A 20,763-nucleotide genomic window follows, 5' to 3' on the forward strand; every position below is an offset into this window, starting at 1 on the left:
GGGGGCGGGGGCGGGCGGGGGCGCCGAGCGGCCCGGAGGGGGTGTGTGCGGGGGGCCGGAGGCGGCGGCTGTCAGAGTCGGCTCAGCCTGCGCCGGGGAACATCGGCCGCCTCCAGCTCCCGGCGCGGCCCGGCCCGGCCCGACTCGGCCGCCTCAGGTGAGTCTCCCGCCTCGGCCAGGACCCTCCCCCGGCCCGCAGCCCATTCCGCGTCCGGGGAAAATGTGCGCTCTCGGAGGGATCCGGGCCCCCAAACGGGACGCCCACCGCGCCCCCGGGCCTGCCCAGCGACGCCCCCCGCCGCCCCACACTCATCCTTAACTCTTGCCTCTCCGTCGCATACTTACGGTCGCTCGCGCGGGAGCCGGCACCCCACGGGGCCGGCCGCCGCCTCTGCTCTCGAATTCCTGTGGGGACCCCCGAGCGTCCCTTCCCCCGCCCGCCCCCAAGTCTGAGACCACTGGCAGACGCCCCCTGCTTGGGGCGGAACCCGAGCTGCGCAGGTTCCTGGCGCCGGGTTGGCTGCCCCCCCCCCCAGATCCAGCAACCCCAGCGCCCCTGTGCAGCGCCCCGCCGAAGCCCCCTTCAAGGCCCAGGCGTCCCCCTCCCACGGGGACTCCGTCTCTATTTTGGGGAAAGGGGAGGCTCAGCGGAAGCCCCGAGTTATAATTAGCCCCACTCGGGTTTCCTAGTTAATCTCCAGCACCACCACCATCCCCCAGCCGCAGGGCGGCGGGTGTTGGCTGGGTGAGAGGTGACCGCCGGGAGAGGGGGGAGTTCCGACCCGGGGAATTTTGATCCCTTGGCTGGAGATGCCGGAACCGCAGCAGCTGCTGCCCCAAAATAGCGCCCTCGTTCCTGCAGCCGGGGATCTCCGGAGCTCCGAGAACACAGGCGTCCGGGTTCGCCCTTCAGACCCCTCTGCAATGCCCCCGAGCCTCCAGACCCCCGCCCCAAGTTCCCGATTCCCGGACTCGGGGCGGGGAGCTCCGTCCTTTTCTCGGTCTCTACTGCCCCCCACTGACGGCAGCGTGCACCGCAGCATCTGATGGATGGGGGACTCGAGTCCTGGGGGGACGGGTCTGACGAGCCTGTCCCCTGAGGCTAGGCGAGGCGAGTGCGCAGCTGCCTGGCACCCACGGGTACTCTGTGCCAGACAGTGGACGAGGAGGGGCAGGGTGGGGGAGGGGGTGGAGAAAGCAAGATTGGAGGTGCCTCGGGACCTGCAGCTTCTGCACCCTTGAATGCCCAACCCACCCCCCCGGAGTCCCGGCCCTGGCCAACGCCAGAGAGCCTGTGCCTTCACGCCACCACAAGCTTCCCCATCAGCGCCTCCCGTCAGTGACGGCCCCGCCCCTGTCGGATGGCCTGTGTGTGGACTGCGGTTTCTGGTGCGGGTGCCCGCACTGCTCACCCTGGGCCCAACCCAGTCCACCCAACTGGGCGAGGGCAGTGAGAGTAGTGGGCCCTCTGTGGGGCAGGGGAAGGTATCGCCCTCATCTCTGGTCTCATCTCTGTTCCCTGCGTTGGGCTGCCTAGGTGTTGTGTCTGTGTGCGAGATCTCTGTCCCCTCTTGCTTCTCCCTGTCTGCCTGTGCCCTTGTCTCTGCCTGTCTCCCTCCGTTTCTGTCCTCTCTACCAACCTGCCCCACCTCCTCTGCAGCTCAGTGATAAAGCCTGGGCAAGAGTGTTACCTAATCTCCTTGCTCCTGGCCACCTCAGGCCTTCACCCTCTGCCTTTCTTTCTCCCAGCAGAGCCTGCCTGCCCTGGCAGCCATGAGGCCCCCCTGGTGTCCCCTGCACACGCCCTCCCTGGCTACCCCAATCCTTCTCCTCCTCCTCTTCCTCCTGGGAGGAGGGGCAGAGGCTGAGGACCCAGAGCTGCTGGTGAAGGTTCGTGGGGGCCAGCTGCGGGGCATCCGCCTAATGGCCCCAGGGGGCCCTGTCTCTGCTTTTCTGGGCATCCCCTTCGCAGAGCCACCTGTGGGCCCCCGTCGCTTTCTGCCACCAGAGCCCAAACGGCCCTGGCCGGGGGTGCTGGATGCCACAGCCTTCCAAAGTGTCTGCCACCAATATGTGGACACCTTGTACCCTGGCTTTGAGGGCACCGAGATGTGGAACCCCAACCGTGAGCTGAGTGAGGACTGCCTCTACCTCAACGTATGGACACCATACCCCCGACCTGCGTCCCCGACCCCTGTCCTTGTCTGGATCTATGGGGGTGGCTTCTACAGTGGGGCCTCCTCCCTGGACGTGTATGATGGCCGCTTCCTGGCCCGGGCTGAGGGGGCCGTGCTGGTGTCCATGAACTACCGGGTAGGAGCATTTGGCTTCTTGGCCCTACCGGGGAGCCGGGAGGCCCCGGGCAACGTGGGTCTGCTGGATCAGAGGCTGGCCCTGCAGTGGGTGCAGGACAATGTGGCAACCTTCGGAGGAGACCCAATGTCAGTGACTCTGTTTGGGGAAAGCGCCGGTGCTGCTTCAGTGGGCATGCACCTGCTGTCCCCTCCCAGCCGGGGCTTGTTCCACAGGGCTGTGCTGCAGAGTGGTGCACCCAACGGCCCCTGGGCCACAGTGGGTGTGGGAGAGGCCCGCCGCAGGGCCACACTGCTGGCAAGCCTCGTAGGCTGTCCCCCGGGTGGTGCCGGTGGCAATGACACAGAGCTGGTCGCCTGCCTGAGGACTCGACCAGCTCAGGACCTGGTGGACCATGAGTGGCAGGTGCTGCCTCATCAGAAAAGTGTCTTCCGCTTCTCCTTCGTGCCTGTGGTGGATGGAGACTTCCTCAGTGACACACCCGAGGCCCTCATCAATGCTGGAGACTTCCATGGGCTGCAGGTGACTCTTGGCTGGAAGGGGTGGAGCTGATTCCTCTAGGCCTGTTCTCCCAAACCCCACCCTCCCAGGGACCCAGGCATGAAGGCTCCTCAAGACCCATCTCCCACAGGCCTGGGCTTCTGGCCATCCCCTCCTCCCTGAGACCTCAGATCCCATGGTGGTCAGTGGGACAGAGAGAAAGTGAAACATGGGTACATTTTCTCTTTCTCTCTGTCCCTTCCCCAACCTTATAGTCTCTTCCTCCATGGTTCTGGGTCTATAACTATTGCTCTCTTTGGCTCTTTGTCCATCTGTTTCTGTCTGCCCCCATCTGTGTCTGTCTGTGCCCCCCTCCCCACCCTCTTCCTCCATCCTGTCCCCCCAGGTGCTGGTGGGTGTGGTGAAGGATGAGGGCTCCTATTTTCTGGTTTACGGGGCCCCAGGCTTCAGCAAAAACAACGAATCTCTCATCAGCCGGGCCCAGTTCCTGGCTGGGGTGCGGTTCGGGGTCCCCCAGGCGAGTGACCTAGCTGCCGAGGCTGTGGTCCTGCATTACACAGACTGGCTGAACCCTGAAGACCCCGCACGCCTGAGAGAGGCCCTGAGTGATGTGGTGGGCGATCACAACGTCGTGTGCCCCGTGGCCCAGCTGGCTGGGCGACTGGCTGCCCAGGGTGCTCGGGTCTATGCCTACATCTTTGAACACCGTGCATCTACGCTCTCCTGGCCCCTCTGGATGGGGGTGCCCCACGGATACGAGATCGAGTTCATCTTTGGGCTCCCTCTGGAACCCTCGCTAAACTATACGGCCGAGGAGAGAACCTTTGCTCAGCGACTGATGAGATACTGGGCCAACTTCGCCCGTACAGGGTCAGCAGTACTGAGGGGAGGAGGGCCTCCAGGAACCAGAGAAGCAAGAGCAGGGGACAGAGAGAGAGGAAGACAAGCAGAGACAGACAGAAAGGGCCAGAGAGGGAGGGAAAAGTTCACAAAAGAAAGGAGACAAAGAGGGAGATAGACTGACAAAGGAGACTGGACAGCAGGAGGGCAGATCCTGAAGAGAAAAGGACAGAGGGGGAGGGAAGCAAAGAAAAGAGAAACAAGGAGACAAAGGAGTTACCATAGTACTTAGGAGCTGGAACTGTATGGAGCTGGATTCAATCGGCCCAGGGGTGATTTTAGCAACTGGGAGACATGCACACAGGCATGGATACTCACACACCAGTTTACCTGGCCCCAAAGGGGACCATAAACCGACAGCACACGGGTGTTGCCAAAAGCAAACAAGATGTTTGCAGAGAGAGGACTGGGCCTGTTACATAGTAAGGACTCGATTTTTTAAATGGAGAAACAAAGACAAAGAGCAGTAAAGCAAGGAAAGGCAGAGGGAGGGCAGGAGGAAAGGGATGGCTCCAGATGATGGGGGATTCGGGAGACCAGAAAAAGGGGTTAAGGAGGTGGTGGGGAGGAGGGGATCGGCTCTCCAAGGAGCTAAAGAGGGCGGCGGGCGGGGGGGGGGGGGGCGGGGGGCTCAGGAAGCAGCCTGCCTCCTCCTGCTCTGGGTCTCCAGACCACAGTCCCATGGGCAGGCAGGCAAGCTTGCCCCAGGCTGAGCTTTCCCTTTCCTTCCAAAGGGACCCCAATGACCCCCGAAACCCCAAAGTCCCGCAGTGGCCACCATACACGGCGGGAGCGCAGCAGTACGTGAGCCTGAACCTGCGGCCGCTGGAGGTTCGGCGAGGGTTGCGCGCCCAGGCCTGCGCCTTCTGGAACCGCTTCCTACCCAAATTGCTCAGCGCCACCGGTAGGCAGGGGCCAGAGGGCAGGGGCTGGGCGGAGGAGGGCAGAAAGGGGGCATGAAGAGAGAGAGGGGAGTGGGAGCGGGCCGGGTGTAACCCCTCTCTTCTCCCCCGCCAGCCTCGAAGGCTCCCAGCACCTGCTCAGGCCCCGCCCACGGGGAGGCTGCCCCGAGGCCCAGGCCCGGCCTTCCCCTGCCCCTCCTTCTCCTCCTCTTTCTCCTCCTCTCCGGGCTCCTTCGGCTGTGACCAAGGCCACTTACCCCTCCGGCCTCAGGAGGCCCCTCCTGTAAAGAGTGGTCGGACAGTGCGGAAGGGCCCCCACTCAGGGATCTCCGACCCAGCGCACTCTCCCTCCTCAAACAGACTCAATTGGCCAAGGCTGGGAGGGGGTGGTGACTTACAACCCGTCTCAGGGACCCTCACGACTTTGTTGTTTAAATGAAAATGAAAAAGCCAATTTTTTTTTATAAAATTATTTGGAGCCAGAACCTGGGGGAGCGGTGAGAGAGAGGGTCAGGAGCTAGATAGCACCCCCTAGAGGGGCTATAACCGTCAACCATTTCTGTCTCTTCTCTTTTCCCCACCAACCCACGGATCCTCTCTCTTCTGATCCTTTCTGTCCCCCTATCTTCCGGTCATTTTCTCCTCCCCACCACCTTCCTTCCCGCCATCCTTCTCTGGCTCCGCCTCCACCCTCATCCTTCTTCTGGTCTTCCGTCTTTCGCATATTCTCCTGATCCTCTTCCAACCGTCTTACGTGCCGTCTTGCCTTCTTGTATCCTCCTGCACTCACGCCCCCTACCTTGTACGTTCCCTGATCTTCCCCTTGTCCTCCTCCAACCCATTTGCCGGGCGCCCTGGCCGCAGACACGTTGGACGAGGCGGAGCGCCAGTGGAAGGCAGAGTTCCACCGCTGGAGCTCCTACATGGTGCACTGGAAGAACCAGTTTGACCATTACAGCAAGCAGGACCGCTGCTCAGACCTGTGACCCAGACTGGAGCCCCCAACGTCTCCCCGCCGTGCCCGCCCCGCCCGGCCCCCTTGCTGTATATACTATTTATTTAAGGGCTGGGATATAACACTGAGGAGCCCTAGACCCTGCCCACCCCCTCGACTTTCCCCAAAGGCTCCCCGTCCTCTGCATGTCTCAGGCCGAGCCCCTCCCCCGCGGTGCCTTGGCCCCTCTGGGCTGCCAATAAACTGTTACAGCCACAGGAGTGTGCGCGACTAGGGAGCGCGGAGAGGGCCTCAAACACCAGGGCTGAGCAGACCGAGGGGCGGGTGCAGAGCTAGCTGAACTTGAGGATCTCCGGAGAGGGGCGGAGCGCGCCCGCTCCCGCCACCCCGCCCCGTCCCAGGAGGCAGGGCTCGCGCCCGCGCAGTAACCACGACGGCGGCGCGGCGGTGCATTGTGGGAGCCTCGCGGGTCACTGACTTCTCAGCCTTTGCGGGTCGCGGCTCTGCTGCGGCGGAAGACCGGGTGAGAGCATCCCGAGAGCCCGCGCGCCGGTCCTGCCTGCAACTAGCTCAAGACCCAGGGCTGAGAGGGAGAGCTGGAGCCGGCGTTCCCTCTGTGCCGCGAGGAGGACACAGCTGCCTGGTCTCGGCCACCGTCGTGCCCGCCGACCGCCCTGGAGCCGTTGAAGGACGTCCACCTGGGCCTGGCCCCGCCCGGCCGCGGCCCCGCTCGCCTGGCCCTCCTCTCGGGCCACTACCTTTACTATCACTACGGCTGCGATGGCCTGGACGACCGGGGCTGGGGCTGCGGCTACCGCACCCTGCAGACGCTGTGCTCATGGCCAGAGGGCCGATCCGCCGGCGTGCCGGGCCTGGCCGAAGTGCAGGCGGCCCTGGAGGACATGGGCGACAAGCCCCTCGGATTCCGGGGCTCCCGGAGCTGGATCGGTTGTGTAGAAGCCAGTCTCTGTCTCGACCACTTCAGAGGGCCCCAGGGGCGCCTGTGTCACATACCCCGTGGAGAAGGGCTTCTAGGGGAACTGGAGAGGCTTTACTCCCACTTTGCAGGGGGCGGGGGGCCTGTAATGGTTGGGGGGGATGCGGACGCCCAGTCCAAGGCCTTGCTGGGAGTTTGCCTGGGATCAGGCACGGAAGCCTACGTTCTGATATTGGACCCTCACTTCTGGGGTATGGCAAAAAACCCTAGTGAACTACAGGCTGCTGGGTGGGTGGGATGGAGAGAGGTGGGCACAGCCTTTGACCGCAACTCCTTCTACAACCTGTGTCTGACGAGCTGCAACTCTCCAAAGCAGCAGCACGCCCTGGACTGAGGCTAAGGTCCCAGAACTGAGATGTCCCTGGCCCCAAACACAGCCACCTACCCCCTTTTCTCAAAGGCAAAAGCTGCCTTTGAAGTACATAAAATGGAAAGCTCAGCTAATCATGGCCCCAGCCGATCTTGGGGGAGAATTTGGGGTGGTATATAATAAAGTCAATCACTATGGAAGTGCTTTTATTGGCAGTAGGGTTGAACGTACAAAAAATTCTCAACTGGATGGGAAGAAAGTCACAAGTATAGATGACACCAGGAGTGAGGAAAAGCTCAAAAGAAATCCACATCATCCGGAGCATCCAGGTCTCGGTACTCCACAATAGCCCGCGGGTCTCCTCGGACCATCCTGGGATATAGAAAAGAGGTAAGATGGAAGGAGAGCTGCAGGTCCCTGAAAGGGAGCTGAAGAGGGCAAGGAAGCTTGCACATCTTAGCTCAGCTCATTCTCACCTGTTTCGAGGTTTCCCAGGATAACCTCCTTGGCCTCGAAAGGCATCATAATTCCCTCGGCCAGCACCATAGGGGGCATGAGGGTATGGAGGCCCTCCTGTGGGGACTGCAGGGCGGACAGCACCAGCTATGAAAGAGATGGGCATTGAGTTGAAAACCTGTGACCTCAACTACACCTTGGTTTCCTTCCTCCCAGCCCCTCACAATCCACCAAGCCCTTTCATATCCTTCCTATACTTACCTCCATAGCCCAAGATGGGGGGCCGGGGCTGGCCATAGGGCATCAGGCCCTGGGGAGTCTGGTGTGGGTAGGGAAGTCCCGGGGTCAGGCCTGGGGGGAGTACAACATGGACAGGAACATGAATTACTGCGGGGGGGGGGGGTGAGGGGGAGGGTGCAGAATGGGGACTAACAACTGGCTTTTAGGAATATGGCCTGAGGGGTACCTGGGTGGCTCAGTCAGTTAAGTGTCCAACTTCAGCTCAGGTCATGATCTCACAGTTTGTGACTCTGAACCCTGCATTGGGCTCTGTGCTGACACCTCAGAGCCTGGATCCTGCTTCAGATCTGGTGTCTCCCTCTCTCTCTGCCCCTTCCCCGTTCACGCTCTCTCTCTCTCTCTCCCCAAAAATAAACATTTTAAAAAAAGGAATATGGCTTGAGTGTGGAATAGAAAGCTTTCAGAGGTATGAGAACCAGAGTCCTTGAACAGTCCAGGGAGAGGGAATGTGGCAGACCCTCATGGATCGTATCTTACTCTGGGCTGGGCCAGGTGGCTGAGCTGGTTTGATCTCGGGCAGAGCTGGGCGCTTGGCATCAGTGAGAAAGTTATTAAAAAATGCCACCTCCTTTTTCACTTCCTCAATTTTCTCTGCATGCTTGTTGAAGATATGTTTGCGGACAAACTCAGGACCCTGGGTAAAGAGAAAAGGGTCAGAACACAGCAAGCAATGGGGAAGGATATTCAACCTCCCCACCCACCAATTCCACTGAGCCAATTCCTCCCCAGGCCTCCTGAGGCGGCTTCCTGGCTCCACCCCTTCCTCCCCTGGGTCTAGCACACAACCCCCTAACATCCCAGACCTTGAATTTCTTGCCACTGAGAGGGCATAGCCACTTATCCTTGCCCAGTTCCTGGGTGTTAGAGGTGACAAACTTTTCCACTTCCTGCTCAGGGTCTTTGCGACCCATCTTCTGAGCCTCTTCCTCTGAAAGAGATTCCCGTACGCTCAGCAGTGGAGCCAACTTCTCCTCAAACGTCTTCTGCCACTCGAGCACTGCAGTGTAGGAACAGAGATGACAGCAGCTTGGAGAGGGGAGCCAGAAGCAAGGAATAAGGAAGGGATAAGGGGCGCCTGGCTGGCTGTCACTACAGCATGTGACTGTTGCTCTCGGGTCGTGAGTTCGAGCCCCACGTTTGGCATAAGGATTACTTAATATAAAGAGGGAATAAAAGGAGGGGGTGGTAAGGCACTGCTATCCAAACACATTTCAGGCCAGAGGCAGCTGAAGAAAAAGGGAAACCAAAGAATGAGGCCCAGGAAAGCTGGGAGCCCACCTTCTCCATGACTGATGCGGTTGGGTGGCATGGGCCCGCGGACATGGATGATGCCACAGCGGTTGGGCATCTCATCCTCATTGGGGTACTCGCATGTGTTATAATAATCCAGGGAATGCACGATGCGCAAATAGAGGAGGAGTTTGTCCAAAACCTAAGAGAAACGAGAAGGCGTGAGTTCACCCTGCTCTTGCCCCTCTGCCGCCCCAAACCAGGAGGCTCCTGCCCGCCTGGTCTTGCCACACTCTGCTCACGCCTGCACCTTGATCAGTTTCTCATCCCGCTCCACGTTGATCTCTGCCGGGTTCCCCTCCTTAGGGGGCTCCTCAGGGGGAGCCCCCCCACTGCTCCCCAGCAGCTCCTCCTCCTCCGCGCTCACTTCCTCAATCAGATAGTCTGTGATATTCTTCAAGATTGGGTTCTGGGAGGGCAGACTCTGGTGGAGAGAAAGAAGAGCAGGTAAGACAGAAAAGCCCCTTAGGGTGGGCAGCTCATGACCCTCTTCAGTGATGCAGAAAGGAATTCAGGGTTCACTTGGCCTATTACCATTGCTTCGCTGTTTGTCTTTTTTTTATTCATTCTATCCCTAGCAAATCCTCACTAATGCCCATCTGTTCTGCTGGAAGCTGGAGGTGCTGCCCAGATAGAGAACTTAAGTACAAGGGGTCAACGTTACAGATCAAGACCAGACCAGAGATGCCCAAACAGATGACATGATATTGACTGCTTTTGAAAAAGTTCCATGGGGAGTCACTGACTGTTGGCAGAGGAGGTGTCCCAGGCTCAGAGGCCCAGAGCTGGGTCCTGTCATCCAGCGTATGGATCAGCTTGGCTGCCAACTTGATGTCATTGCGCACGATCTGCTTGTGCTGGGTAATGCCATTGATGTTGCGGACTCGACGGGTCAAGTCTCTGTTCACACCAGGGCTCAGCTCACACTCCCGGAGCTGGAGGGAAGAAAAAGCTTACCAACATTTGCCCCACAAAGCAGCAACTCTGGCCCTACTAGTAAGATCAGCAATCAGACTGAGGCTCTAGGAGAAAAGGGACCAGAGGGTCTTATTCACAGTAACAGCCCCAGAGCCCATAGCATATGCTTAATGTGAGCAGACTGAACGGATAAAAGGGGGCACGATAGTGAATCAGAGCACAAAGAATCAGCAGTTGAGTGCAACACAGAGAGCCCATCCCGGCACTTACTCGAATATTCTGCAGGTTCCAACAGATCTCCTTGATGTTAACGCTGCGGTCAAAGGTCACCCAGCCACGGCGGAAAAACCTACAAAAGAAAAGGTCAGCATAATTCTGGCGTGAAGGTGATACTGGCCATTAGCCTTCCCCTGCACTTCTCTCCAGGGTGTCCAGGGTCACTCTTCTCTCATTCCTCACCTTCTCTCAGGCTGGGGCTCTGACAGTGCCACACGCATGAAGCCGGGGTATCTTTTACAAAGCTGGAAAAGCAGAGGAACGGAAACCCCCCTGAGCAACACAACGTCCCACTTCTTCCTCCAATCCCCATATCCTCAGAACGCTAGAATTGCCTTTGAAACTTTACTCAAGCAAGGAAAAACCAATAAAAGCACTGATGCAACCAGGGTCTGCCCAAAAAGGAAAGGGGCTTCCCTATTAGAGAAACAGGGATACACGTTAGCAGCAGAGCCAGGTCATCTTCCCGCCACCAGAGATGGAGCCTGGGTGCCATTCCGGCCCCCAGAAGCACTTTTCCCCACTCACAGAAATGATCTCTGCCCTCGAGATGTTGGGTGCGATGTTGCGCATGAAGAGGGAGCAAGTCTTATGGAGGGGCCGGGGTTTACATTCCAGCCCAGGGGTGTCCTTCGGCTTCTCCCTGTCTTCTTCTTTGGGCTTCTCCTTTTCCTTGAGTGCTTCTTCTATGCAGGAAGTGGTGGGAGTTGGTGAATTTTTATTGTTGATTTTGGAAGGGAAGACAGAGAAGCTGTCAAACTCCCACCGCCCAACCCCATCTCCCCAAAGGTCCCCCTTATCAGCTTCACCCACCCTCACCTCCCCCACCCCTGGTCAGTAGGAAGAGAATGGAACAGAAGCAGAAAATAAAACCTACCAGCCTCCTCCTTCTCTTCCTCAGCTTGACCACTCTCCGACTCGGACTCTGACTCGGACACGCTGCCTTCGTCAAAGCTGTCGTCACCACTGTGCTTCCTATTCCGCTTCTTGTTACTCTGTGTGAGGCACAGCAAGATAGAAGAGTCAGACAACTGGACCCCGGTCATGACACTGACCCCGAGCAAGAAATACCCTACCTTTGTGTTTTCTCTTTAAGATCTTTTTAAACTTATTTTTTAACTGTTTTTATTTTTGAAAGAGGCAGAACATGAGAAGGGGAGGGGCAGAAAGAAAGCGAGAAACAGAACCTGAAGCAGGCTCCAGACTCTGAGCTGGCAGCACAGAGCCCAATGCGGGGCCTGAACTCGTGAACCGCAAGATCATGACCTGAGGTGAAGTCAGATGCTTAACTGACTGAGCCACCAAAGAGCCCTTAGGATTTATTTTTGAGAGAGAGAAAAAGTGCAAGCGGGGGAGGGGCAGAGAGAGGGGAATAGAGGATCCAACGTGTGCTCTGTGCTGACAGCAGCACGTCTGATGCGCGGCTCCAACTCACAAACCATAGGATCGTAGCCTGAGCCAAAAAGGGACACTCAGCCAACTGAGCCACCAGGTGCCCCTATCCTACCTTTTTGGCATCTTTCTCGGAATCATCTTTCTTCTCTTCCTTGTCCCCATCACCCTCAGATTTCTTTGTTTTGTCATCATTAGAACCATCATTTTCAGCCTGCAGGTAAAGGCAGTCACAGGTATGTCAGTCTCTCCTTCAGCCTTTATCAGAGCCCCCCATCCTAACACACACTCACACCCGCCACCTCCATCTCTCCCTGGACCCAGTACACAAACTTCCGGCCCCCCAACCCCACCCTCGAAGCTGCTCTATTCTCCCCATGTGCTCGCAGGCAGCACTGAGTGAGCCCAGCCGGCAGACCTGTTTGCCATCTTCTTTCTTGTCGTCCTTATCATTGACCTTGCGCTCTCCATCCCCCAGGCCTGGCCCAGTCCGGCCTTCTTCTTTCTTGCTGGGCTCCCCGGGCTTTCCCGCCTGCTCCTCCTCCTCTTCCTGCTCCAGGATGCGCAGATCGTTCTCCGTCCCTCCTTCCATCTTAATCACAGCTACCAACAAAGGGAGCAGAGATCACAATCCAAGGGCTCTGACCTTCTGCCTCTTGCTTGTCAATGGATTTCTATTTCCCAACCAAGAGCTTGGTCACCAGACACCCACTTCCCCTCCCAATCTACACACCTGCATCCAGCATCTTGACAATGGCATCAGCTTTGTCTATGTCCAGGAGAAGATGATCAAACCAGCCACTCTCCATGAGGGACAGGAATACCCTCAGTCGGTTTTGCAGGGCCCCCCGGGCCTCCTGCCGACGCTTCCCCACCTCATCTGGGTGGTACTTAGACCGAAACCTGGGAAGGAAGTGGGGAGGGAAGAGACAAAATAGTCACTGAATGCCACAACTAGGACATGGGGAGGGGCCCAGGAAAGTCAGGGCTTAGCCCCCATCCTCTCACACCCACAAAAAACCATGAAAGCAGAAAGACTGGGGAGAGGGGTGCACTAGAACCACCCAATACCCCCAAAAGGAACCAGAGGTTATGCTTGGAGAAGATTTGGGGAGAGCCAGGAACTTAGAGCTCTGGATTTGGGAAAAACAACTAAAGGTAGAGGCCAGGGTTAGAGAGGCAGAATGATTGCCCTGAGTCTCTGGGAAACACTAACTTGAAAAAAATGTAGTTTCCCAAAGCTTCCAAGAGGAAGGCTAAGGAAATAGTAGGCCCCAAAGAACCTCCCTCTCCTTGTAAAACCCAAACTATAATTAAAAGGACTGCTCCCACCAACTCCCTCCATCCCTAAGTGGAAGACAGAGGGAAACCTGAAATGCACCAGATAGGAAAAGCCAAAAAATGCAGAAAAGCTTTCTCCCCCCTTGGGAAGAAAAGGAGATGGTGGAGGGACAGGAAAAGACCAAAGGGAGAAACTGAAGTGCCCTTGTAACCTCAGGTACTGCCCACAGGGAGAGAGAGAGAGAGGAGACAGGTGGAGGACCAGGGTGGAGCATAAAAAGGAAACATTTATAATAGAACCTGGAGAGCGGGGGAGCAGAAGAAATGAAGAGTGTGAGAAACAAACAGAAAAAGAAAGTGTGATAAAGTCCCAGAAATTGAAAACAAAGAGAAAAACAACTAAAGGTCAGGGAAACTGGGGAAAAAAAAAAAAAAAAAACCAAAACAGAGAAAAGAAGTGTTAGGCAAGGAGCAAGGACAGGGACAAAGAAAGAACAAAAGGAACACTAGAGAACAAGACCAGGACACAGAAAGAAGAGGGGACAGTTGACAGACAAAACAGAACCACAAGTTGAGCGTGAGAGGAAAGGAAAGCCGCAGGCATCACCTCCAGGATCTTTACCTTGGCTGCTTGGTCAAACAGAGCTCAAGATTTAACTAGCCGCGCCCAGGGCCCATGCTGGCAGGTGGGCCACCGGCTGGCTCCTGGCTGGGGCGTCCCGGCCCAGATGCCCCACCCCCGCGGGGCTCCGCGGTGGGGGCCCTGACTGACTAGCTGCCTGAGCAATCACATTCAGCTAGACCGCTGCATTGTGCACAGCAGTGCCCTGCCTGTCTGCCTGGCCGGGGCAGCGAGGCTCAGCCCAGGGGGCTCATGTATGGGCTGGGTATGGTGGGGGTGGAGGTGGGTTTGCTCCGAGCTCCGTCGATGAGCGGGTGTAGTTCCCAGTTCTGGCTCTTTTCAAGGAGGAGGAGCAGAAAGAGGATGAGGAGGAGGAGGAGCAGGAAGGGGGGAAAAGATGGTTGATTAAAATTAAAACATCCACAAAAGGAAAAAAAATTAAAAATTCTTTTTCTGTCAAACGACCCTGAGATCTTTGCTTTTTCTTGTCTGGATTCACTCGTTGCTTTTGGGAGAACACCACAGCCACACAGGGTCCCGGCGATCAGGGATGACAATGACCCAATACCAGCAAGTGGGAAGCAGTCTGTCGGCTGCCCCAGGGGAACAGGTGGCTCTGGCCAGCTGCCTGGAGGTGTCCCACTCACTGAGGACAGAGGGGAAGCGAGGTGGGGCGGGAGGCCGTGGCAGACGGTGAAGTGAGGAGGAGAACCCATCAGCCAATGCTGCTGTACTTCCCATCCCCCACCCCCAGGAAGTTCTGGATTGGGGAAAATGGGTAGAGGACAGGGCGCAGGCTCCACCGGCGGGGCCAGGGGAAACATGCTAGGGAAAAGACAGGAGAAAACAAGGACACTCACCACTCCTCGTCTTTATGAGCCAAAAAGAAATCTTGCATCTGCTGCCTTCGGAAATCTAGCTTATAGTCATTATAGCGCTTCACAGCCTCGGTCTCATCCACAGAGTCATCCAATGACAGGAGAAACTCCTTGAAGGTCTTCATCACCGGTGGCGGCACACCCAAGTCAATCTCTGCGATGCTGCCCAGCCTGGGGGGGGCCCGGTCAGGAAGTCTTGGTTGTGGGGGAAGAGGGTGGGGGGATGGGGGGGCCGAGGTAGCCAGCTGCCCCCTTCTTTGCCCACCATGGACACCACCCCAGGCACCAACTGCTTCCCACCCCGACAGGCATTCCTCTGTACCTAACCCACTTCCCGGCTCCAGCTGCAGTCTCTGGCAACCCCAATCCATCCCCCAAACATAAGAGCTCCCTTTTCCCAGGAACCCCAGAACCCCAGGTCTTTACCTGGCCTGGATAGGCAGAACATGGTGCTGCATGATGTGGACGTCTGGGTGGCCCCAGGGCTGAGGGGGGCCATAAGTTGGGCCCCCACCCCCCCCAGCATAGGGCATCTCATAGCCACTGTGGTATGGGTCAGAGCTGTGCTCATCCCTGAGGGTGGGGGACACAAAAGTCAGACAGAGAAGGAAATCATGTCTCCAGAGCACGAAGGAGGATGGGACAGAGGAAGGGGTACATGGAATGAGGTCTCTCACCCAAGGGTTTAAAGAGACCAAAAAAAGGTGGGTTTATAGGAAGTCCTCCAACTTCCTACAGGAAAGGAAATGACAAAGTCCTCAGCGAAAGTGCCAACAGACAGCCGAGGCCAGGTGGAAGTGAGACTAAGAAGAGAAGGCAGAGAAACTGTTGCCACCTCACCAGTCTCGCCTCATGCGCTTTTGTGGGGGGCTGAGTTCGTGGCGGGGAGGAGAGAAGCGCTCTCGCCGATTCCGGTCATAGTCCCGATATTCACCGCGACTGCGGCGCTCCCGGCCACGGTCCCACTCTCTGGGGATTAAGAATAAGTAACAGTCAGAAGTCACAGCTGGTTTATGCTCCTAGACGCACTCTTCCTATCCTGAGACACCAGACTAAAAGCCTACAATTATAAAACTAGTCTCTAAACAGAAAAAGACTCTTGGGGCGCCTGGGTGGCTCAGTTGGTTAAGCGTCCAACTCAGGTCATGATCTCATGGCTCGTGGGTTCGAGCCTCGCATTGGGCTCTGTGCTGACAGCTAGCTCAGAGCCTGATTCTGTGTCTCCCTCTCTCTCTCTGACCCTCCCCTGTTCACAATGTCTCTCTCAAAAAAAAAAAAAATTAAAAAACAACAACAGAAACAGACCCTTGCCTACTGCCATTGCTCAGCCATCACGCACAAGATGATGGCTGTCCAACTGTTCCTCCAGACCAGCACTAACAGTCCCCGACTAGAATGCCACTGCCACCTCAAAGTCAGGTCAGAACTGAGCCGGTCATTTCTACCACTTCGAGCCCGAGCCTGCCTCCCTCCTCCTGTTTCCCACTCTCAGGTGTATCAACACGTCACCAGGTATCCAACTTATCAAGTGTCACCCTCACCCCTCCGTTGTTACTGGTTTCTTAATCCTTTGACTCGGAGACTATCAAGGCTGTCCTCTTCTTTGCCCTGCCCACAAACTGCCCTAGTCCCTGTGCCCTGACCTGGTCTTTTCTCCTGTAACTACAACATCAGGGTACCCATCTCTGGTCCCTCCCACCCCCCTACTGTCAAAGCGATCTTTCTCAAACACACATGTGATCATGCCATGCCCTTCCTTGCTAAACGCCAGTATACAACACTGTTCTGACCTGCTGTCATTCCAGCCTCTCCACTACTCACCAGTCACTTCCATCCCAACCTTAAAAAGAAGAAAACCCTTTGCTCTAACCCAGTAGTTTTCAAAGTTTTAGTCTTGGGACCCCCACCTCCACCTTACGCTCTTTAAAAGTACTGTGCAGGGGTTACTGGGTGGCCCAGTCAGTTAAGCTTCCAACTCTTGGTTTCGGCTCAGGTCATGATCTCGCGGTTCGTGAGTCTAAGCCCTACATCGGACTTTCCTCATTGGAATTCGTCTCCGTCTCTTTGCCCTTCCCTGCTCCCTCTGTCTCAAACATAAACAAACATTTAAAAAACAAATAACACTATTGTGCAAAAATAGAGTTTTTGCTTATGTGGATGATATCCATACCATACTCAAAATTTTTTTAAAAAGGACACCTGGGTGTCTCACTAAATGTTTTTGGAAAATAGCTATTTTTGATAAAAAGATATAATTTATGTGATATATAACTTCAAAATTAACAGGTGTTAATTTTTTGTTTTATTTATTTATTTGTTTGTTTATTTATTTATTTTGAGAGAGAGACAGAGCACGAACAGAGAATGGGCAGTGAGAGAGGGAGACACAGAATCTGAAGCAAGAGCCAGGCTCTGAGCTTTCAGCACAGAGCCTGATGTGGGGCTTGAACCCACAAATTGCAAGATCATGACCTGAACCAAAGTTGGACACTCAAGTAAGTCACCTAGGCACCCCCCATCTTTTTTTTTTTTTTTTAATGTTTGTTTGAGAGAAAAGAGCTCATGCACATGAGCAGAGGCGGGGCAGAGAGAAAGGGAGAAAGAGAATGCCAAGCAGGCCCTGTGCTATCAGCACAGAGGCAGACGAGGGGCTCAATATAAAAAACTGGGAGATCACGACCCAAGCCAAAATGAAGAGTTGGATGTTTGAGGCACCTGGGCAACCCAGTCAGTTAAATGGCCAACTGAGGCTCAGGTCATGATCTTGAGGTTCATGAGTTCGAGCCCCACATCTGATTCTCTGCCGTCAGCACAGAGCCCGTTTTGGATCCTCTATTCCAGCCTCTCTCTGCCCCTCTCCTGCTCACACACTACCCCTTTACTCAAAATAAACATTAAAAAAAAAAAAAAGACTTGGATATTCAACTACTAAGCCACCCAGGTGCCCCACAATGAATGTTTTCCACTGTGCTACATTTAAATCCATTGGTCTGGGGTGCCTGGATGATTCAGTTGGTTAAGCATCGGGCTTCGGCTCAGGTCATGATCTCAGGGGTTCGAGCCCCACGTTGGGCTCTGTGCGGACAGCTAGCTCAGAGCCTGGAGCCTGCTTCAGATTCTGTATCTCCCTCTCTCTCTGATCCTCCTCTGCTCATGCTGTCTCTCTCTCTGTCTCTCAAAAAAAAAAAAAAAATTAAAACATAAAAAAAAATAAGTTTATTAAAAATACTTTTAAAAAATAAATCTATTGTTCTATCTTGTCTGTGAGTGGATCTTGAAATATCTCAGTATATAGTATCAAAGCGTTATATTCATTAGCACTGCTACATAGCTCATCAGAAAAGTCCTAAAGTAACGGGAGGCTGTCAAGCTCACACAGGTAGATAGGAGTTCTCTAAAATTTCAGTTTTCTGCCAAGTTCCACCTCCTCACTGGCAACAAAGCTAACAATTTTCCTTGAAGTAATATAGATCCTTAATCCTTTGTCAAGAAAATAATTGGTCAAATACCCAAGTAGGAATAACCACTGATAATCTTTCATTCAGGCAAAAATGACATCCCACCAAAACAACGGCAACCACACACCTGTTAGTTCAACTCCAAACTCAGTTTTTCTTTCAGATCATCGCTACACTCCTATATGCAGTATAAATGCTTCACAGATTTCTCATTCATCATATTATGAAGACATACAGACAAGAATCCAACTTAATAGAATTTTAAATTTCTACTGCTTCAACAAGAACATTAAGTGAACCTCGGTTTGTTTTTGTTTTGTTTTTTAAACCGTTTGGTGCCACTGCTTTGATTTGCACTAAGACACCAGTGGTTTCCCCACCAATACCATGACACCAACAGTGAAAATGACCATACTGCCTTTTAAGTTACTATGAAAAATAGAGTGGGGCGCCTGAGTAGCTCAGTTGGTTAAGCATCCAGCTGCAGCTCAGGTCATGATCTCATGGTTCATGGGTTTGAGCCCAGCGTCAGGCTCTGTGCTGAAAGCCAGCTCAGAGCCTGGAGCCTGTTTCAGATTCTGTCTCTCTCTCTCTCTGACCCTCCCCTGCTCATGCTGTCTCTGTCTCTCAAAAATAAATAAAAAACAGAAAAAAATATATTAAAAAAAAACATTAAAAAAAAAAGAAAAATAGAGTTATAAAGGTCACAGATCCCTAGGGTCTGTGGACATTTTGAAAACCACTACCCTGGGGTCCCTGGGTGGCTCAGTTGGTTGAGCATCTGACTTTGGCTGGGGCCATGATCTCGTGGTTCGTGGGTTCGAACCCAGCATTGGGCTCTGTGCTAACCACTCGCTCGAAGCCCGGAGCCTGCTTTGGATGCTGTGTCTCTTTCTCTCTCTGTCCCTCCCCTGTTCACACTCTGTCTCTGTCTCTCAAAAATAAATAAAAAAGGGGTGCCTAGGTGGCTCAATCCATTAAGTGTCCGACTTTGGCTCAGGTCATGCATGATCTCACGGTTTGTGGGTTCGAGCCCCGCATCTGGCTCTGTGCTGACAGCTCAGAGCCTGAAGCCTGTTTCAGATTCTGTGTCTACCTCTCTCTCTCTCTCTGCCTCTCCCTTGTTCGCACTCTGTCCTCTCTGTCTCAAAACTAAATAAACAGTAAAAAACTAAAATAAATAAATAAATAAATGTAAATTAAAAAAATAAAACCACTACCCTAAAAAAACTGCACACAACATTTTGTCCCCAACTCCAAACTGTTCCCTCCATCTGTGTCTGGGGAATTCCCAATCATCTTTCCAAGTCCTGCTATGTGCCACTTTCCTGCAGTTCTCTCTGACATAAAAACTCCACCACTACTCCCCTCCCTTAGAAGATCTTGTTCCTTCAACCCTTAACCATCTTTAAGATGATCTCATATATGCTCAACTGCAGGATACACCCAAGGCCATTTTGCCCCCTACTCCAACTTGCAGATGATAAACTCCTTAATTGCAATAACTACTTCTTACCTATCTTCAGAATTCAGAAAAATTTTTATTTTCTCTTTCTTAGAGAAACCAGGAAAAACAAAGTGCTACAGTCTCCCCAGGGAAGAGATGCAAATCGAATGATATCCCTATTTTTTTCAAAATGACACTGAATAAATAAATACTATTCCAATAAGTCACCTCGAGCTTCCCCCCCCCATGGTAATGTTTCCAAATCAAGCACGCCATCAGCACTGATACTGCTGATTAGATTATTCGTGGTGTCCTTTACATTAACAAAATTTTGCATTTCCCCTTAACTCGACTAGTTTGTTCGAAATCACATCTCTCTATGGAAACACCTTAATGATAATTAACTCAAGAACTTCCCAGAAAGCTAATGACTAGCTAAGTCAAACCTAACCAAATAACCATCACTGTCCAAAGATTTTAGGGACGATGACTACAAGATACTTAACCATATTTTGCCAGGGAACAGATCTGATTTGACGACCTCTCCAGTCAAGTCAATTCGAAAATGTCACTTCTTCGAATCAACACTTTTGAGGTGTAACTTACAAACAAGAAAATGCATGCATTTTAAGTATACATAGTACTTTTTTGTACTCAAACTCTTAGGTTTACTGCTTTGACCTCATATAGATTTCAAAAATCAAGCCATAGCGAGCTAGCCCGATCGGAAACGATCAAGTACGAGGGACTTGATATGGTTCGCCCTATATAACGATAAGAGCAATGCAACGAGGGCGGAGTGCAACAGAATGAGACAGGGTGACAAAACTAAGGAAAGTAAGTCTTACCGGTCATTCCAATCGTCCCCTCGACGTCTTTCATCTCTTTCGCGGGAACGGTCATAGTCGCTGCGCTCTCTTCTAAACTTGTCCCTGCGCCTTCGGTCGTACTCGTCATCGCTGTCCCCCATGATGCAGTCTGAGGGGGCCTGGAGCCCGGACAGAGGTGGTCAGGGTGCGGAACAATGACCAGGGCAGGAAAGGATCCAGAGCTGCTCCGGAGCAGCAGGCCGGCCTCCCTCCGCAAAGGCCCGCCTTCGGCTGTCCCTGCCATCCCAAACCCTCTGCCCGAGCAGGTGGACGGCTCCGACACTCCGCTGCCCCCGGCCCCAGGGGCCTCCCTGCCCACGCCCGCCTCAGCCCCGACTCTCCAGGCCCCGCCCCTCCCCCACCTGGGAGCGCCGCGGCCGTTAGTCTCGCGCTCCGGCGGGCTCGTTTTCCAGGAGACCTGGGCCCGCCCCGTGCCTCGGGCGCGCGACGAGGGCGGCGCAGACGGTGAGAGGGAGACGCGGGGCTCTCAGAGAGGGGGCCGAGGAGACAAAAAGTGGGACAGCCGGGGATGGGCGGTCGGCGCGCGCCGTTCGCGCTGCGCCTGCGTCACCGGCAGAACGGTGCCCCAACCACAAACTACTCCCCCGCGGCTTGAACTGGAACTTAAATCACACAGCGAGACGCTGGGAGCACCGCGGCCTGATGGGAAGGGGCGGGGACGCGGAAGTCTCGCGCGC

The 20,763-nt window shown here is 54.6% G+C and overlaps 3 protein-coding genes across 12 annotated transcripts; 2 read left to right on the plus strand and 1 right to left on the minus strand.

Annotated features, from left to right (window-relative positions):
- The first annotated feature begins 60 nt into the window (after nucleotides 1-60).
- Nucleotides 61-5,826, plus strand: ACHE (acetylcholinesterase (Cartwright blood group)). 4 transcript variants are annotated; one of them, XM_029946522.1, is made up of 5 exons: nucleotides 61-157; nucleotides 1,750-2,835; nucleotides 3,200-3,684; nucleotides 4,449-4,618; nucleotides 4,732-5,070. In XM_029946522.1, the coding sequence occupies exons 2-5, from the start codon at nucleotides 1,774-1,776 to the stop codon at nucleotides 4,857-4,859; spliced, it is 1,845 nt and encodes a 614-aa protein (XP_029802382.1). In that variant the 5' UTR covers nucleotides 61-157; nucleotides 1,750-1,773; the 3' UTR covers nucleotides 4,860-5,070. The 4 variants fall into 4 exon arrangements, with proteins under 4 accessions (XP_029802382.1, XP_029802383.1, XP_029802381.1 ...); XM_029946523.1 differs by lacking the exon at nucleotides 4,732-5,070 and adding an exon at nucleotides 5,481-5,826 and having other exon boundaries at nucleotides 62-157; XM_029946521.1 differs by lacking the exon at nucleotides 4,732-5,070 and adding an exon at nucleotides 5,481-5,826 and having other exon boundaries at nucleotides 74-157; nucleotides 1,753-2,835.
- An 88-nt stretch (nucleotides 5,827-5,914) lies between these two features.
- On the plus strand, nucleotides 5,915-7,078 carry UFSP1 (UFM1 specific peptidase 1 (inactive)). Its single transcript, XM_029946524.1, has one exon. It carries the CDS (start codon nucleotides 6,474-6,476, stop codon nucleotides 6,900-6,902), a length of 429 nt encoding a protein of 142 aa, XP_029802384.1. The 5' UTR covers nucleotides 5,915-6,473; the 3' UTR covers nucleotides 6,903-7,078.
- On the minus strand, nucleotides 7,068-20,700 carry SRRT (serrate, RNA effector molecule). Of its 7 annotated transcripts, none has more exons than XM_029946519.1 (20): nucleotides 20,428-20,700; nucleotides 20,045-20,184; nucleotides 15,132-15,260; nucleotides 14,718-14,864; nucleotides 14,274-14,462; nucleotides 12,244-12,413; nucleotides 11,929-12,113; nucleotides 11,626-11,724; nucleotides 10,996-11,113; nucleotides 10,647-10,801; nucleotides 10,302-10,363; nucleotides 10,113-10,191; nucleotides 9,671-9,859; nucleotides 9,175-9,348; nucleotides 8,913-9,066; nucleotides 8,438-8,631; nucleotides 8,112-8,268; nucleotides 7,596-7,685; nucleotides 7,355-7,481; nucleotides 7,068-7,250 (listed from the first exon to the last, which is right to left on the minus strand). In XM_029946519.1, exons 2-20 carry the CDS (start codon nucleotides 20,164-20,166, stop codon nucleotides 7,175-7,177), a joined length of 2,616 nt encoding a protein of 871 aa, XP_029802379.1. In that variant the 5' UTR covers nucleotides 20,167-20,184; nucleotides 20,428-20,700; the 3' UTR covers nucleotides 7,068-7,174. The 7 variants fall into 7 exon arrangements, with proteins under 7 accessions (XP_029802379.1, XP_029802374.1, XP_029802378.1 ...); XM_029946514.1 differs by having other exon boundaries at nucleotides 10,647-10,804; nucleotides 14,274-14,486; XM_029946518.1 differs by having other exon boundaries at nucleotides 10,647-10,804; nucleotides 20,428-20,699.
- Nucleotides 20,701-20,763: the final 63 nt, after the last annotated feature.

This window comes from Suricata suricatta, chromosome 8 (genome assembly GCF_006229205.1).
Source record: "Suricata suricatta isolate VVHF042 chromosome 8, meerkat_22Aug2017_6uvM2_HiC, whole genome shotgun sequence".
NCBI lineage: Eukaryota > Metazoa > Chordata > Mammalia > Carnivora > Herpestidae > Suricata > Suricata suricatta.

What these genes read in the sequence shown, in the direction of transcription:
- SRRT (XM_029946512.1), bottom strand. Translation starts at nt 20,166, where the DNA reads ATGGGGGACAGCGATGACGAGTACGACCGAAGGCGCAGGGACAAGTTT. An exon ending in GGGGACGATTGGAATGACCG is followed by an intron (nt 15,261 to 20,044) that starts GTAAGACTTACT and finishes CTTAATCCCCAG; the next exon opens with AGAGTGGGACCGTGGCCGGG. An exon ending in GCTCATAAAGACGAGGAGTG is followed by an intron (nt 12,414 to 14,273) that starts GTGAGTGTCCTT and finishes CTTCCTTCCCAG; the next exon opens with GTTTCGGTCTAAGTACCACC.
- ACHE (XM_029946522.1), top strand. Translation starts at nt 1,774, where the DNA reads ATGAGGCCCCCCTGGTGTCCCCTGCACACGCCCTCCCTGGCTACCCCA. An exon ending in GAGACTTCCATGGGCTGCAG is followed by an intron (nt 2,836 to 3,199) that starts GTGACTCTTGGC and finishes CTGTCCCCCCAG; the next exon opens with GTGCTGGTGGGTGTGGTGAA. An exon ending in GCCAACTTCGCCCGTACAGG is followed by an intron (nt 3,685 to 4,448) that starts GTCAGCAGTACT and finishes TTCCTTCCAAAG; the next exon opens with GGACCCCAATGACCCCCGAA.
- UFSP1 (XM_029946524.1), top strand. Translation starts at nt 6,474, where the DNA reads ATGGGCGACAAGCCCCTCGGATTCCGGGGCTCCCGGAGCTGGATCGGT.